Source organism: Symphalangus syndactylus, chromosome 4, assembly GCF_028878055.3.
Source record: "Symphalangus syndactylus isolate Jambi chromosome 4, NHGRI_mSymSyn1-v2.1_pri, whole genome shotgun sequence".
Taxonomy (NCBI): domain Eukaryota; kingdom Metazoa; phylum Chordata; class Mammalia; order Primates; family Hylobatidae; genus Symphalangus; species Symphalangus syndactylus.
Genome location: NC_072426.2, coordinates 17,458,491 through 17,476,386, shown reverse-complemented (window position 1 = coordinate 17,476,386; position 17,896 = coordinate 17,458,491). Strand labels below are relative to the sequence as shown.

Here is a 17,896-nt window from a genome sequence, read left to right as displayed (position 1 = left end):
CCCAGCACCATTTATTAAATAGGGAATCCTTTCCCCATTTCTTATTTTTGTCAGGTTTATTAAAGATCAGATGGTTGTAGATGTGTGGCATTATTTCTGAGGCCTCTGTTCTGTTCCATTGGTCTACATCTCTGTTTTGGTATCAGTACCATGCTGTTTTGGTTACTGTAGTCTTGTAGTATAGTTTGAAGTCAGGGAGTGTGATACCTTTAGCTTTGTTCTTTTTGTTTAGGATTATCTTGGCTATGTGCACTCTCTTTTGGTTCCATATGAACTTTAAGTAGGTTTTTCCAATTCTGTGATGAAAGTAATTGGTAGCTTGATGGGGATGGCACTGAATCTATGAATTACTTTGGACAGTATGGCCATTTTAATGAACAGATTCTTCTTATCCATGAGCATGGAATATCCTTCCATTTGTTTGTGTCCTGTTTTATTTCGTTGAGCAGTGGTTTGTAGTTCTTCTTGAAGAGGTCCTTCACATTCCTTGTAAATTGGATTCCTAGGTATTTTATTTTGTTTGTAGCAGTTGTGAATTGGAATTCACTCATGATTTGGCTGTTTGTCTGTTAATGGTGTATAGGAATGCTTGTGATTTTTGCACATTGATTTTGTATCTTGAAACTTTGCTGAAGTTGCTTATCAGCTTAAGGAGATTTTGGGCTGAGACAATGGGGTTTTCTAAATATACAATCATGTCATCTGCAAACAGGGACAATTTTACTTCCTCTGTTCCTAATTGAATACCCTTTATTTCTTTCTCTTGCCTGATTGTGGCTAGAACTTCCAACACTATGTTGAATAGGAGTGGTGAGAGAGGGCATCCTTGTCTTGTGCCAGTTTTCAAAGGGAATGCTGCCAGTTTTTGCCCATTTAGTATGATATTGGCTGTGGGTTTGTCATAAATAGCTCTTATTTTGAGATATGTTCCATCAGTACCTAGTTTATTGAGAGTTTTTAGCGTGAAGGGCTGTTGAATTTTGTCGAAGGCCTTTTCTGCATCTGTTGAGATAATTGTGGTTTTTGTCATTGGTTCTGTTTATGTGATGGATTATGTTTATTGATTTGCATATGTTGAACCAGCCTTGCATCCCAGGGATGAAGCTGACTTGATCATGGTGGATAAGCTTTTTTATGTGCTGCTGGATTTGATTTGCCAGTGTTTTATTGAGAATTTTTGCACTGATGTTCATCAGGGATGTTGGTCTAAAATTCTCTTTTTTTGTTGTGACTCTGCCAGGCTTTGGTATCAGGATGATGTTAGCCTCATAAAATGAGTTAGGGAGGATTCCCTCTTTTTCTATTGATTGGAATAGTTCCAGAAGGTGTCGGGGGAACCCGCCCCCAATATTTTAACGTAGGTTCTTTCTATTTTCCATAAGTGTCGGCTGGCTGAGAAATAGAGAGAAAGAGTACCAAGAGAGGAATTTTACAGTTGGGCCACTGGGGGTGACATCCCATATTGGTAGGACTGTGATGCCCACCTGAGGCTCAAACCAACAAGTTTTTTTTAAGGGTTTCAAAATTGGAGGGGGTTTAAAACAGGGAGTAGGTACAAAGATCACATGCTTCAAAGGGCAAAAAGCAGAACAAAGATCACATGCTTCTGAGGTAACAGGACAAAAGGCAAAACAGAACTACTGATAAGTGTCTATGTTCAACTTTGCACATATTGTCTTGATAAACATCTTAAACAACAGAAAACAGGGTTGGAGAGCAGAGAACCGGTCTGACCACAAATTTACCAGCTTGGAGTTTTTCCCCACCCTAATAAGCCTGAGGGTACTGCAGGAGACCAGGGCATATCTCAGTCCTTATCTCAACCGCATAAGACACACACTCCCAGAGCAGACGTTTATAGGCCTTCCCCCCCGCCCCTGCCCCCAGGAATGCATTTCTTTCCCAGGGTATTAATATTAATATTCCTTGCTAGGAAAATAATTTAGCAATATCTCTCCTACTTGCTTGTCCATTTATAGGCTCTCTGCAAGAAGAAAAATATGGTTCTTTTTGCCTGACCCCGCAGGCAGTCAGACCTTATGGTTGTCTTCCCTTGTTCCCTAAAAATCGCTGTTATTTGGTTCTTTTTCAAGGTGCACTGGTATCATATTGTTCAAACACACATGTTTTACAATCAATTTGTACAGTTAACACAATTATCACAGTGGTCCTGAGGTGACGTACATCCTCAGCTTGCAAAGATAACAGAATTAAGAGATTAAAGTAAAACAGGTGTAAGAAATTATAAAAGTATTATTTGGGAACCGTTACATGTCCATGAAATTTTCACAATTTATGTTCCTGTGTCATGGCTCCAGCCGATCCCTCCATTCAGGATCCCTGACTTCTGCAGCAAGAAGGAATGGTACCAGCTCCTCTTTGTATCTCTGGTAGAATTCAGCTGCGAATCCGTCTGGTCCTGGACTTTTTTTAGTTGGTAGGCCATTGATTATTGCCTCAATTTCAGAGCCTGTTTTTGGTCTATTCAGAGATTCAACTTCTTTCTTGTTTAGTCTTGGGAGGGTGTATGTGTCCAGGAATTTATCCATTTCTTATGGCTTAGGTTCCTAACACCTGTCTGTGCTTCTTCCCAGACCACTCACTTTGACTGGTCTCCTTTTCTGACTTTCCATAGGTCTTATTGTCTACACACATTGAGTCACTTGGTTATATTCCTTCTTCCTTTTTTATACTTTTACAAAAAATTGTTTAATATGGGTAAATTTTGCCCCATTAACGAGCTTCTCCAGGTCTGTATTGCTTTTGTATCTTATAGCATTATCGTAAATAATTCAGCAATTTGCATAATACTTTTCTTTGTACCTTGATTTTAGTCAAGTTGTAATTAACTGTTAAGAAACTGGTTGTTTTTACATATTTTACAACATATGAAATTATTTTTTGTTTTTATTTTCACAGGGCAAACTCAGAAAATGAATCTTTTCCAGTCGGTAACAAGTGCCTTGGATAACTCATTGGCCAAAGATCCTACTGCAGGTAACCCTGATATGTGCCTGAATTGTGGTAGCTGTGTTAATTCCAGAATTGAAGATTTGCTTAAAATATTTATGTGGAACTCAATGGTTAACATTGTATCTACCTGAAATTTTCAAAGGTGTGATTGGGGCTAAATAATCAAATCACAATATTAGTCCACTTATTACCAGTTAGTTCTCATGTATATTTAATATCAAGTCAGCTTTCTCTTACAGTGTGTGTGGTCCTGATATTATATTAATAACTTCTGGATTAAAACCTACTGTGTACTCCTGTTTCTTTGGCATATAGAAAAAAACAAAATACCTTTTCATTCAGCTATTTATTTATAAAATGAAGACTTGATTTTATGCTTCCTTTTGGGATACATTGTCATTCAACTTGTAATATGTTTTGGAAATAATTGTAATATTTATATATAATTTTATAAGTATCTTAATCTCCATCTTATTAAATCATTGATACAAAACCAATTGTTCTTCCACTGTATGTTTTCAAATTTTATTGGCTTTACTTCATATATGTATATACATATATATTTAACATACATCTATATATACAGTTTATATATGTGTGTGTGCATATATGTTTACTATACATTGGGCTTCCACCTGATAATCTGTAGTTTTAAGGTTAAATGAAAAACAGGTTGTTTTTTAGGGAGAAATGGGAGCTGGACTAAAGGATGATTAGATCTTGATTTGTTTTGAATGCTACTTGCGAATGATTGAACTAGAGAAGTAAATTCAAACATAGAGAAGGGTGAGTTTTTTCTTGGGGTCGAAAAAAACTGGTTAGGTACATTTATGAGACTAGCATTCAGCTCTATGAGTACTCCCTATTTTAAAGCTCCTGCCAATTTCCACCTACACCATTCTTTGCCTTGCTTACTGTGTCTGTCATGCTTGCCTCCTTTCTGCTTCACACAGTCTAAATCCCATTCCTATTTGTGACTGTTCCCTTAGCTTGGAATGCTCTTCTGATGGCTTACTTACTGTATACTGTGTCTCAGGAAAAACCACAGGCCTGGAAGTCTGGAGCATGAGTTATAGTTCTGCCTCTAGCTTTCTGACTTGGCCAGTCAATTTATTACTTCTCTGGTCTTGTTTTCTTCATGGATAAAACAAATGAGATTCTGGATCAGTGGTTCTTTCTCAATTGGGGATGATCTTAGTCCCCACTCCCACAACTCTCTTTACATTTAACAATGTAAGCGAAGACACTTTTTGTTGTCTCAACTGTGTGTGTGTGTGTGTGTGTGTGTGTGTGTGTATGTGTGTAGTAACCGTCATCCAGTGGGTAGAGACCAGGGATGCTGCTATGTATCTACAATGCACAGGACAGGCCCTCACAACAAAAGAATCATCTAGTCTAAAATGTCAATAATGGAGAAGTTGAGAAACCTTGATATAGATCTATGGTCCATTTATCTTTTGTGATTTAAAATGTAAACATTTAAATTACTTATTTCTCATTGTTAGTATTATTTAGGGATTATTAAATAAAATGTATTATTTAAATACTGTTTTTCAGTAATATTTGGTGAAGATGTTGCCTTTGGTGGAGTCTTTAGATGCACTGTTGGCTTGCGAGACAAATATGGTAAGTAAATACCTATATGAATAGTATTCTGATAGAACTTTTACCAAAAGATCTTAAAAATACAAATATTCCTACTAAATTTTTTGTCATATCCTCATCGTATGGATGAATTCCTTTTCATTTCCAACGCCACCCGCAGAATCCTTTGGCCTATATTTCCTCACATGTCTTCTAGTGTCCCTCTGATCTAGTTCATATTACACATACAGTGTAATTGATTCCAAAATAATCATCATTAAATGTATTATTTATTGTGTCATTCTTCTGTCCAAGAACCTTTGGTGTTTTATTGCTACCTGCCTTAGCCAATTTCAATTCCATTGCCTCCAGTTCAAGATTCTGCCTGTTGGGTCTTTATTAGCAAATTTTATCTTTTCGGGAAGAGAGAGAGAGAGAGGGAGAGGGGTTTAGTTTTTAAGGAACTGGCTCATGTGATTGTGAGGCTGGCAAGTCCACAGGGCAAACTGGCTGACTTGAAACTCAGGCAGGGTTTCTGTTTTAGTCTTGAGGCTGAATTTCTTTTTGCTTGGGAACCTGCAGTCTTTTCTCTTAAGGTCTTAAATTGATTGTATGAAGCCTACCCACATTATAAAAGGTAATCTGCTTTATTCAAAATCTACTGATTTAAATGCTAATCACATCTAAAAAATACCTTCACAACAACTTCTACACCTGTGTTTGACCAAATATTAATAACTGGGTGCCATAGCCTGGTCAAGTTGACATATAATGAACCATCACATTATCCTTCTTACATGTTTTATCCCAGCTGATGTCTTTAATTGGCATGTGATTGATTTCTGCGCCTTGCTTTTATTAATTTCATTTGACTCAGTTAAAATAATCAGAATGCATTTTGGTCCATCTTTGAATTCCCACTCTTCTGACTTGCTGTGTAAGGAATGTATTTTGACCTCCTGTTGTTAGGGATACCTTTGAAGTGCTTTTGACATTTTATTTTTTCTCTTAGTCTTATCTGATTTAGAATTCAGCAAAGCAGTTCACGTGAGGGCTGGGAGGAGCTGATATCTCCCTCTCTTCTTTTCCTTTGGCATTGCTCTATATTGCTTGTGTGTTCATACAGGGCAAGAGGAGTGAGGGTCTTTAAAATTTTTTTTTTAATTGTTGTCTCTTTTTCTGTTCCACTGTTTCTGAGGTTATGTTATACTTAAATCCAAGAACCCATACATGTTCCATCTCACTTATTGGGAACTTCCATCTTAGTCTTTTCTCTTCCATTTATAGCAGGTGGAGTTTCTGGATCCAGCCCCTCTGCTTTCTCCTACTTCCAATACCTGCTTAGAGCTTGAGGTAGTTGGGCAAAAGATTATTTTTCCTGATCATTTAGACTCCTGCTACAAACTTTTAGATCTTTAATAAACAGTTAAAAATCTTTACACATTTGATTTCAAAAGTAATGCATATACATTGTAGAAAATTTGGAAAATATAGAAAAGCATAAAGAAAATAAAAATTGCTCATGTTTTCAGAGATAACTTGGAGATAACCACTGTACACATCTTGGTATATATACTTCTAGACTGTATTTGAATATGTTTGTATACATTAACTAATATTTCAAACAGAATTATACTTCTGTAACTGAGTCTTTTCTGTATCTGGTATAGCTATGCTGTGGAGCAGTGTCTAGACCTCATGATTCCATCTTGCCTGACGCAGTGTAGTAGCATGCCATGTGCTTTCTGAATAGCTGATATTTATTCAGCACTCATGCGTCAGGTACTGTTCTGAGTGTATTACATGTACTGCTTCATTTATTCCTCCCAAAAAATCCATTTAGGGGTTTGTGTAGGCTGTTGAGTCTTCTGTTGGCTGTCTGCCCAGGTTCTCATCCATAATACTCTGCTTACCCCTTCTGTCTGGGGCATTTTATCGATGCCATCTGCTGCTTACACACTGGTGACTCCTGAATTTCTGTCTCTTGTTCAGACTTCTGTTCTGAGCTTCAGATCTGTGTATTCAGTTTCTACTGCACATCTTCACCTCAGTGTTCCACAGTCACTTCAAACTCAGCATTTCCACACCTAAGGTTGCTACATGCACCCAGCAAATGTATGCCTCCTAGTGCATCTCCTATTTTGGTGAATATATCACCATCCATCTAGTTACCTAAGCCAGACACTGGGGAAATTCTAAGTGTCTTCCTTCTTTCTAGTTCCCCACATCCAGTGAAGTTGTACAGTTATATCTAATCTGGCCCCTCCTTTCCATTCTTACTGCCCTGATACTTCAGATCTTTAATTTTTCTTTGCCTGCAGAATTTTATTTCTTTTCTTAGCAGTACCACTGCTTTAGTCTTACCCTCCCTCCAATCCATTCCCTGTCTTGTTGCCAGTGTGATGATTTTAACATGCATATTTCTTAGCAGGACATACAAAATACCTTTTTTTTTTTTTTTTTTTGAGATAGAGTCTCGCTGTATCGCCCAGGCTGGAGTGCAGTGGTGCGATTTCGGCTCACTGCAGCCTCTGCCTCCTGGGTTGAAGTGATTCTCCTGCCTCAGCCTCCTGAGTAGCTGGGACTACAGCCGCATGCCACCATGCCCTGCTAATTTTTGTATTTTTAGTAGAGATGGAGTTTCACTGTGTTGGTCAGGCTGGTCTCAAACTCCTGACCTTGTGACCCACCTGCCTCGGCCTCCCTAAGTGCTGGGATTACAGGCGTGAGCCAGTGCGCCTGGCTACCAAAGACTTTGAGAATTACCTACGTAGCTACCTGACCTCATCCGCTTTTATTTTTATTTATTTTATCTATTTTTTATTTTTTACTCTACAGACCTAGGAACTTGAGCTTTTTAAAATCTTTATTAAAACTAATGTTGAGTTAATGGTTGTTTCTCTTAAGCCCCCTGTTGTTTTTTCTTCTCTCTTCCTTTGCACTTGCTATCTGGGTCTCCCTCCCCTGTCTGATTACCTGGTAGACTCCTATTTCTTCTTCAGAAGATTCCCCTGTGAAACTCTTCTGGACCCTCCAAGCAGACTCAGGCAGTTGTTTATCACTATTCACGCTTCACCTTTTAAATCATGAAAGTTGTACTGTAATCCATAACTCCACACCAGAAAGTGGTCAAAGGCAGCAGATCTTTAAGCTGCTCCACAGAATGGATCCCTAGGACCTAATAGTGTATCAGACAGTATTTATGAAGTGCGTGCTGTTGAGTGAATTTACCCTTTGCTCTCACTTAGTGTCCTACTGTCTCAGGAAGGGGATTTCCCTCTCTCACATTAATTATTTAGGTTGGTCTGATTTTATTTTCCTTAAAAAATAGGTTAAAATGGGGAGAAACTAACTCTTAACTTGAAAAAGTCCAGTGCTCTTAGAGGGCACCTGCAAATTTATGTTTCCTGTCATGGCAGGGGCCTGAGCTAACTAATGGCTAAGTAACTCTTAGCTTTATTGTCAGCAGCTGCTGTGAATTTTTACAGTAGTTTTAGGGCAGTGAAGTTACACTTTATTAATTTCAGGTTGAGGATGTTGATCAAGATGAAAAATTAAATCGCTGATACTTTCTACTGAGAATAAGTGAGCTTCTGTTTTCAGAAGTGAAGAATAAAGGAAAGGCTGAAGAGAAATATATTAAAATACATTTTTCTTGCCTATTTAAAAAGTAACACATACTTAAAAAATTATCTGCCCTTTTGAATATAGGGCAGGAATTTTTAGCTATACAGAAGCATAACTGTCTGCTTAGGATTTTTTAAAGATAATTTGTATTTAAAATAAGTAAAAGATTATGTTGGTATAGTTCAATATAACAATCAAGTCACACTGCATTAAATGACATAGCAAAGAAAACCCTTGTGCCAGATCACTTCGCTTTCTGGGGATTGCTGAATGTTGAGTTGGAAAGGATCAAGTCAGTAGGTGGCAGCCTACCCTTTGAAATGAGAACATCCTTCTTGGCATTGTGCCAGCACTTGAACTGCTGCAAAGCATTTTATATTCCGTCAGAAGACGGAATTTGAAGGATTGTGGGTTACTGACATATGTTGTAAAGCTGAATTCTACTTGATATGACAAAGAAGGAATTGCATAATTAAAGGCAATGCTATAAGAAAAGGAAGAGAGACATAGAGCATTTTGTATTCCAGACGATCCAGATGAGTGTGGGTTTAGTACCACTAAACTGGTTCTCTTCCTTGTCCTTTGATAGAACAAAATAGTATGAGTGCTTTGAAAATTAAAAGAAATAAAATAGTATGTCCTTATCAACATTTCATTCCAAATGGCAGCTTTAACCACTGTACGTAATGAGCTGTATTGATTAGGAGCAACAGCTGGACCTCTGGGGAAGCAGGGAATGGGAGAGGGCAGTTAAAGGTAGTTGATTTGTAGGGTATGTGTAATTTTATGTTGAATGCCACACATGCTTTCTTTCTTTCTTTTGTTTTTTTTAAGACGGAGTCTTGTTCTGTTACCCAGGCTGGAGTGCAGTAATGTGATCACGGCTCACTGTAACCTGTCTCTCCCAGGTTCAAGCGATTCTCCTGCCTCAGCCTCCTGAGTAGCTGGGACTACCGGTGCCCACCACCACACCTGGCTAATTTTTGTATTTTTAATAGAGATGGGGTTTCATCATGTTGGCTAGGCTGGTCTCGAACTCCTGACCTCAGGTGATCTGCCTCCCTTGGCCTCCCAAAGTGCTGGGATTACAGGCGTGAGCCACTGTGCCTGGTGTCACACATGCTTTCATTCATATGAGTAATGAGACAGATTCCTCATGGCATATACAAAATCCATACTTATTGTCATTCTCTGAGAGAGAGAGAGAGAAAGAGAAACAGTGTGTGTGTGCATGTATGTTATTAAAATAAGATTTTGGTGTGTCAGGTTTAAGGTATGTTTGTAACATTATTCTCTACTGATACAACTTGCCTGGTTGTGGTTCTTAGTGTATATTTGGCCCACTTATTGGAGGAAATTTAGGTGAGGAAAGGAATAGCTGAGAACCTCCTGAATGAGTCTGCAGGCCTAAACATGTGCCTTTTCGTGGGACTTGATGTTTTTCCATTACTGTATCCATTCCTTTACACCACAAGTGTGGCCTCTCATAACAGCTTGGGCAAACTAATATAACCACTTACTTGTTTTCTTATGTAAACATCAGTGAAATTGTATAACCAGATACTTTAATACACTGAAGTCAGGTTGGAAAACTAGGACAGGCATGCGGTGAAGGCAAGTTTTTGTCTGTAATATACCAGTATTTGGGAGTTGACTTTGGGCCTCAGTATCCTCATCAGTAAATTGAAGGGAAAGGACCAGGTGGTCCTCCGGGATTCTTCCAGAGCATACATTTAGGTAATCTTTATGGTTTTATTTGTTTTTTAAAAAGAGGAACACAATTTTTTCGTGCTTTGATTCCCTTTACATTTAGAGGTTTTTTTGAATATAGTTGTTACAGCATTTTGGAACCATGGGGTACCTTAGGCATTTAATTTAATTTTTTCTTAAGATGTCCGTTTTCCAGCGTTTTATTTTATTTTATTTATTTATTTATTTATTTATTTATTTATTTATTTGAGTTGGAGTCTCACTCTGTCACCCAGGCTGGAGTGCAGTGGCGAGATCTCAGCTCACTGCAACTTCCATTCCCTGGGTTCAAGTGATTCTCGTGCCTCAGCCTCTGAGTAGCTGGGATAATAGGCATACACCACTATGCCTGGTTGATTTTTGTAATTTTAGTAGAGATGGGGTTTCACCATGTTGGCCAGGCTGGTCTCGACCTCCTGACCTCAAGTGATCCGCCAGCCTTGGCCTCCCAAAGTGCTGGGATTACAGATGTGAGCCACCGCACTTGGCTGCTTTTCCAGCATAAGTTTTAAATTTAGGGGTGTTAGCAAAATCTTTGCTCTCTTATATATTTTTTGTGAATTATGAAATTAATGTCTTTAACAGAGAAAGTGACCTTCCATTATATGTTCTTGTTGCAAAGAAAGGGTTATTTGGGTGATACTCATACTCTTGGATTTAGTGTCAGGGTTCCATTATAGAATAGCAATCTGTGAGATGGGGGTTTGGTCTCTGGGTTGTTGAAACTAATTTTGCGGCAGAAAAAAACAGGATAAAATTCAGGAAAATTCCTTAGGGAAATTGAATATGTACAGGATTTATTTCCCCTATTGAAGTATGGATATTTATGACATACAAGCAGATTGAATACCAGATATAGATTGTGAGATGTCTAACTGAGGAATTTGGAGTGAAAACAGGTATTAATAAGTTGGTGTAAATCTGGTTTTCTAATATATTTATTAAAATATTTTTAAAGGATTGTTAGTAGCTTTAAATTGCTCTTGATATTACAAAGTTCTTTTGTTTTCCAAAGGTGCACATGTTGGCAGAACTAGATGAACATGTTTAATATGCCTTTTTTTCCCCACAGTGCTTTTTTCACAAACATTAATTTATTTCTAAAAATTATGGCCAAATATACATAACATGTACTGTTTTAACCATTTTTACAGTTCAGTGTTATTAAGTACATTCACATTGTGGTGCAATTATTACCACCATCCATCACCAGAACTTTTTTCATCTTACAAAACTGAAACACTATAACCATCAAACAATAACTCCCCATTTTCTCTCCAGCAGTCCCTGGCAAGAACCCATTCTACTTTCTATCTCTATGAATTTGACTACTCCTTATGTGAGTGGAATCATATAGTATTTGTCCTTTTGTGACTGCCTTATTTCATTTATAATAATGTCCTCAAGGTTTATCGATGTTTCAGCATGTGTCAAAGTTACCTCCCTTTTTAAGGCTGCATAATATTTTGTTGTATGCATATACTTCATTTTGTTTATCCATTCATTTATTGATGGATGTTTGGGTTGCATCTGCCTTTTGCCTATTGTGTCCTAAGACTGCTGTAAATACTGATGTGCAAATATTTGGTAGTGTCACTGCTTTTTTAATTCAGAAGAACAAAGTTGGAGGACTCATAGTTCCTTTTTTCAAAACTTACTGCAAAGCTATAGTTATCAAAATGGTGTGACAATGGCAAAAAGACAAACATTGACGAATGGAATAGAATAGAGAACCCAGAAATAAACCCTTGAATATCTGGTCATTGATTTTTGACAATGATGCCAATACCATTCAACAGGGGAAAGGACAGTCTTTTCAACAAATGATGCTTGGAAAACTGGATATTCACATGCAAAAGAATGAATTTGGACCTTTATTTAACACCATATACAAAAATTAACTCAAAATAGATCAAAGACTTAAATGTAAAATTATAAAACTCTTAGAAGAAAATGTAGGGGAAAAGCTTCATGAAATTGGATTTGATAATGACTTTTTAAATATGACTCTGAAGGTATAGGCAACAATAAAAATAGATAAATTGGACTGCATCAAAATTAAAAACATGTACTTTGAAGGACACTATTAACAGGGAAAAAAGGCAGTTCACAGAATGGGAGAAAATACTTGCAAATCATGTGTCAGATAAGAGATTAATATCCAGAATATATGGAGAACTTCTAAAACTCTACAAAAAAACCCCAGTCAATTAAAAAAATAAGCAAAGGACTTGCATAGACATTTCTCCCAAATTGATAGTTTATATATAAATTACCAATGAAAAGATGCTCAACATCACTAATTATTAGGAAATGCAAGTCAGTATCACAGTGGAATACCACTTCATACTCATTAGGATGGCTGTTATCAAGAAAACAGGAAATAACAAGTATTGCTGAGGATGAAATTGGAATCATTATGCATTGTTGGTGGGAATGTAAAGTGATGCAGCCACAGTGGAAAACAGTACGGTATTTCCTCAAAAAATTAGAATTTCCATATGATGCAGCAATATGCCTTTCTTTTTATCTCATTTAAAAAATCCAGCTGAATGAGTTAGCATAGAAAATGGAATGGAAATATTGATGCATGCTTCATTTACTTTGGTTTTTCTTATTTATTGCTTTGATGACCTTTTGTGATTTTCCAAATAAAGATTTTAGATACTACTAAAATTAGAATGGGTACAAATGGTCACTGTATTTTACTTTCTCTAATTTATAACACTGACCTCTCAGAACTTTAGTTCTATATGACGTGGATATAGACTGCATAAGAATTTCTCAGCCTGTCAGCACTATTTATTTATTTCTCTATTTATTTGTTTAAGAGTCAGGGTCTTGCTCTGTTGCCTAGACTGGAGTGCGTTGGTACAATCACACTTCACTGCAGCCTTGAACTCTTGGGCTCAAGCAATCCTCCCGCCTTTCACGGTATTCTCACTGTTGGCCTGTTGACCAGTGGCTTAACAAATACCATTTAATAAGATATTTAATATATTTTGTAGGATATCAGAGCTGGGGAGAAATGGAGGGTACATCTAGTCTAGTGGTTTTCAACTGCTGGTGATTTTGGCGATGTCTAGAGATATTTTTGGTTGTCATACCTTGGGGGGTACCACTAGCATCTGGTGGATGGAGACCTGGAATGCTGCTAAACATGCACAGGGCAGCCCCACCAAATAACTGTCTGTACCAAAATATCAATACTGTTGAAGCTGGCTGGGCATGATGGCTTACAGTTATAATCCTAGTGCTTTGGGTGGCCAAGGTAGGAGGATTGCTTGAGGCCAAGAGTTTGAGACCAGCCTGGGCAACATAGCAAGATGACCCCACCCCTACAAAAAATAAAAAAAAAAATAGATGAACAGGGTGGCACACAGCTGTAGTCCAACTGCTTTGGAGGCTGAAGCAGGAGAGCCCAGGAGTTTGAGGCTGCAGTGAGCTGTGATCATACCACTGCATTCTAGCTTGGGTGATAGAAGGAGACCCGGACTCTAAAAAAAATAGTGCAGCAAGGCTGAGAAACTCTGATCTATTTCCATGTAATGTGGACACTGAAATTCTGAGAGGTGGAGTTGCTCAGTGGCAAGTGGTCTAGAGCTCATGCTTCCTAAAACCTGGTTCTAGGCTTTTTGTACTATATATTTTTCCCTCATTTATAAATGAGCAGCTAATTTATGTAAAAACATAAAAATAAGGAATTCTAATGAAACAAAGGTCATGGGTTTTGATTAGTCATGAAATCAGAGGCTTGTGATCAGAAACCCATATTAAAAAGTTTGAAAGAAATCTATTTTTGTGATTCTCTTGTGAACGAGATTTTCTGAGTGCATTAGGTTATTCTGGGGTTGGAGCTACTGCTCTAACCATTGTTTTCAACTTAATTGATTACACAATAAAGGTTAGAGCTGCCAACAGGTGTTCTCTTTGACATTTTAAGCATCAGTCAGAATGTAATGACCTTAAGCCAGTTTTTCTCAGTCTTATTTGACAATGGCATGCTTTTAAAAATGTTCAAATGTGAGCACCAATTGGGGCTTGGAAGATAGGCTTGGATTAAAGTGAACAAGGAAAAATGGGATTATAGGTAATTATTGTCAGAAAGTATAAAGTTGATTCATGTATCTTTTAAGCTTCACAAGAATTAGAAAATGAGACCATGTATATTTTATTATGAACAATATGTATTAGAAAAGTAAAAGATCTTTGTTTTATATTTTCATTATCAAATATGACATCCACATCCTCAAGCCACACATCCACGTAATATGAAAGATGTTGCTAAATTAGTTTCCCAAACCTGATTCTTAGTCTTCTGAAAATTCTCTTCCAGACTGGTACCTTTAACAGGGGGAGGAACCCAGACATTTTTTTCCCTTCAGTGTTTAGAATTTCTTGAATTAGTGCACCCTAGATATTTTAATTGTTTTATTTTTGACAGCTCTCTTTCTAATTTTTGCACATCGAAGCCAGTGAATTTTCTTATGTATTTGGAATTGCTTATTTTTTGATTCAGATATAATTTTTGGATTACAAGCCTTTTCTTTTTGCTTTAAACTTCCCATTTCAACCATAGATCATGGGGAAATCTGTGTACATAGTTGAAATTTATTTTACTGAGTAATAAATGTTAGATTGTAAAATCAAATAAAATACAAATATATATTGAAATTTTAAGAGAGTTTAACGTAAAATGTTATCCACTAAAAAGATGAATTATGTTAATCCTAATATGAGTTATAAATACTGTCTATCTATTATTGCTCAGGTTGAATGTCAGGTAATGTGTGACTTGCTGCCATTCCTAGGTATAGCTGACCCATACGTAAAGGTAGAGTAGAACATGGAACTATTAAGTACTATAGCTATATGTTTAGCCCTTTTCTTTCAGATCTAATAATACCTTTTAGAAGGCCATAGGGAGTCCCTTTGGGACACAGGAATGGGAATAAAAACATATAAAAATAATACAAAGTTGAGGATTTTACGAATTTGAAAAATATAGTAGTGCTTACTCTGAATCTCTCTATTCATGCTTTTGATTACCATGCTGCAATATTGGCTGTGTTGGGGGCGGAGGAGTATTGAAAAAAATTTTGCTTTTGTGTTTCTTTGACCTCACTTTAAGACTATTAAGTTTATTTATCTTTTGTCAGAGTCATTTTTCTTTTTTAAAGAAAAACCACATGCGGTGAAGGAATTAAAAATGGGCCTGCTGCACTGCTATTTTGGAGATTCTTAGAGTAGCTTAGATCAGTCCAGTTATGAAAAAAATTTTTTCTCTTTCAAAAGTGCCACATATTCCTTGATTTCAATTTCTCAGAAGTCTGGGAGATTATCAGTGTAACATTTCTACCAAATTTCTCAAAATTAAAAAGAAATCCAGTGAAGAGTATCAATAAATACAATTTAGATTCCTAAAATTATCAGGGCTGCAAAAGGGTCAGTATAACAATTTTATGGAGCAGTTCAGATTGGTCAATATCTGGGGATGCTTGGATTCTCCCACCCTGTTTTGTTCATCTTAAAACAGATCACAAAGTCTGTTAAATTTCAACTGCTCCTCTTTCTAGGAGTTGCATGTGTGATAGCCATAGCAGCTGTATGGCAACTTCATGTTGACACTGTGCTCAGACATTGAGTTGATACTGTCACTTACCTGAAGTCACTTAACTGTCTCAGGAAGTTTGAATCTAAATGTGTAGGTTATTACACAGCAATACATTGTGCCTCTAATTCTGTCTTGGAAATCCACTGTTATCGCCTTTAATGCAGTTATAAAGTCACATAATCATAAAGTTCACTAGGAAAAATTGTTTTCCAGTCAGACTAGGAGGAGCCAATAAAAACAGCTCTACGTGGAGGACAGTATTACTGTCATTTGCCAGATGTTTGTTGAGTGAGACTGCCTGTGCAAAAGTCATAGAGAATTAGAGCACAGCGCTTTGTTTTCTGTTCCCATTTAACATAGATGAGATTTCCCGGTTGCTTTGATTGGCAGAGTTGATGAAGGATCAGTTAGGTAAAGGTTGGCAAATGTCGTGTGCTAAGAAATCACTTGTGAAGCTTGTTGGACAAAAAGTTTTCAGTTTCCCGGTGAGCAGCTACACCCAAAGGCAGCTTTAGCAGTGAAATGCTTGACCTTCTCTTGTGGCATTCTGCCATCCCTCCCCTCTAGATCCTCTGGCCACCAGCCAGAAGTGGTGGCATCTAGCCAATCATAAATTAGTCAGAGGATTCTTATTCTGTAGTACTGGCTCTTGGAAACTCTGGTATCTTTAGTAATAAGGAATTTCTTCTTAGTTTCTGGGCACACTGTTCATTTAACCCATCTTTTCTGTTTTCTGGTCTTTGCCAGCTGGGAGTTTAGCAGAAACAAAGAAACTTGTTTCTAAGCCAAAAGGAAACACACAAACCGAGTAGTACATCCTTCATCAATATCCTAATAGACAATGAATTTGAGCATTTCTTTCTTTAAAAAAGTGGAGGTTCCTCAAAACTCAAAAGGAAACTCGAAATCACTTCAGGAACATCTTAATTCTGTATTTAAAGGCAGAAATACAGCATATTAAATGGCATAAGCCCACTGGAGATTTATTCAGATCTAAATTAAGCACTGAATAGGATGGACCTGAAAAAGGAAAACTTATCGTGTTCTCAACAAATTCATAAGTCCAGTAAGGCAACTTAGTTATTTGCATGAAGAAGGCACTTTTTCTTTTGTCAAATAAAGATTCTGCAAAGTTTCTGTCCGAGAACTATTTAGCTTTTATAGTATACAATATGTCAGAGAAAGTTACAACTCTGATTACAATGCATAACTCTTTATATGAAAAGAGAAAGTTTGATATCTTGACAGACATTTAATGCACTAGTTGTGTTCTCTGTAGTGACTGAATTCATCCTGCAATTTGCTGAAGGCGAATCAGGAGGGGAACCTGGATCTTGGGAACTTCCAACCTACCCAGCCTCTTCTGATTTCTCTTAGACACTTGTAAGCAGAATTTGAGCCAAATAGTCTCAATGAAGCATTCTCTTCATTCAGTTCTGGCCAGATTAACTTAATTTGCCCTCATTTCTAGCTCACCCTCTTTCTTTCTTTTTTTTTTTTTTTTTTTTTTTTTATTATACTTTAGGGTTTTAGGGTACATGTGCACAATGTGCAGGTTTGTTACATATGTATCCATGTGCCATGTTGATTTCCTGCACCCATTAATTCGTCATTTAGCCTTAGGTGTATCTCCTAATGCTGTCCCTCCCCCCTCCCCCCACCCCACGACAGTCCCCGGAGCGTGAAGTTCCCCTTCCTGTGTCCATGAGTTCTCATTGTTCAATTCCCACCTATGAGTGAGAACATGCGGTGTTTGGTTTTTTGTCCTTGCGATAGTTTACTGAGAATGATGTTTTCCAGTTTCATCCATGTCCCTACAAAGGACACGAACTCATCATTTTTTATGGCTGCATAGTATTCCATGGTGTATATGTGCCACATTTTCTTAATCCAGTCTATCGTTGTTGGACATTTGGGTTGGTTCCAACTCTTTGCTATTGTGAATAGTGCCGCAATAAACATACGTGTGCATGTGTCTTTATAGCAGCATGATTTATAGTCCTTTGGGTATATACCCAGTAATGGGATGGCTGGGTCAAATGGTATTTCTAGTTCGAGATCCCTGAGGAATCGCCACACTGACTTCCACAATGGTTGAACTAGTTTACAGTCCCACCAACAGTGTAAAAGTGTTCCTATTTCTCCACATCCTCTCCAGCACCTGTTGTTTCCTGATTTTTTAATGATGGCCATTCTAACTGGTGTGAGATGGTATCTCACTGTGGTTTTGATTTGCATTTCTCTGATGGCCAGTGATGAGGAGCATTTCTTCATGTGTTTTTTGGCTGCATAAATGTCTTCTTTTGAGAAGTGTCTGTTCATGTCCTCTGCCCACTTTTTGATGGGGTT

General features: G+C 37.4%; 1 protein-coding gene across 12 annotated transcripts in view; it reads left to right on the top strand.

The window, feature by feature from the left end:
- The window catches only part of BCKDHB (branched chain keto acid dehydrogenase E1 subunit beta), a 342,628-nt gene that overhangs the window by 15,980 nt on the left and 308,752 nt on the right, over positions 1 to 17,896 (top strand). For all 12 annotated transcript variants that reach the window (XR_008657037.2, XM_063637846.1, XM_055274173.2 and 9 more), the window contains exons 2-3: positions 2,920 to 2,997; positions 4,531 to 4,599. Coding sequence is in view for 11 of the 12 variants with exons in the window: in XM_063637846.1 (XP_063493916.1) it covers positions 2,920 to 2,997; positions 4,531 to 4,599 (147 nt within the window). In the remaining variant the exon portion in view is untranslated. The remainder of the gene's footprint in view (positions 1 to 2,919; positions 2,998 to 4,530; positions 4,600 to 17,896) is intronic.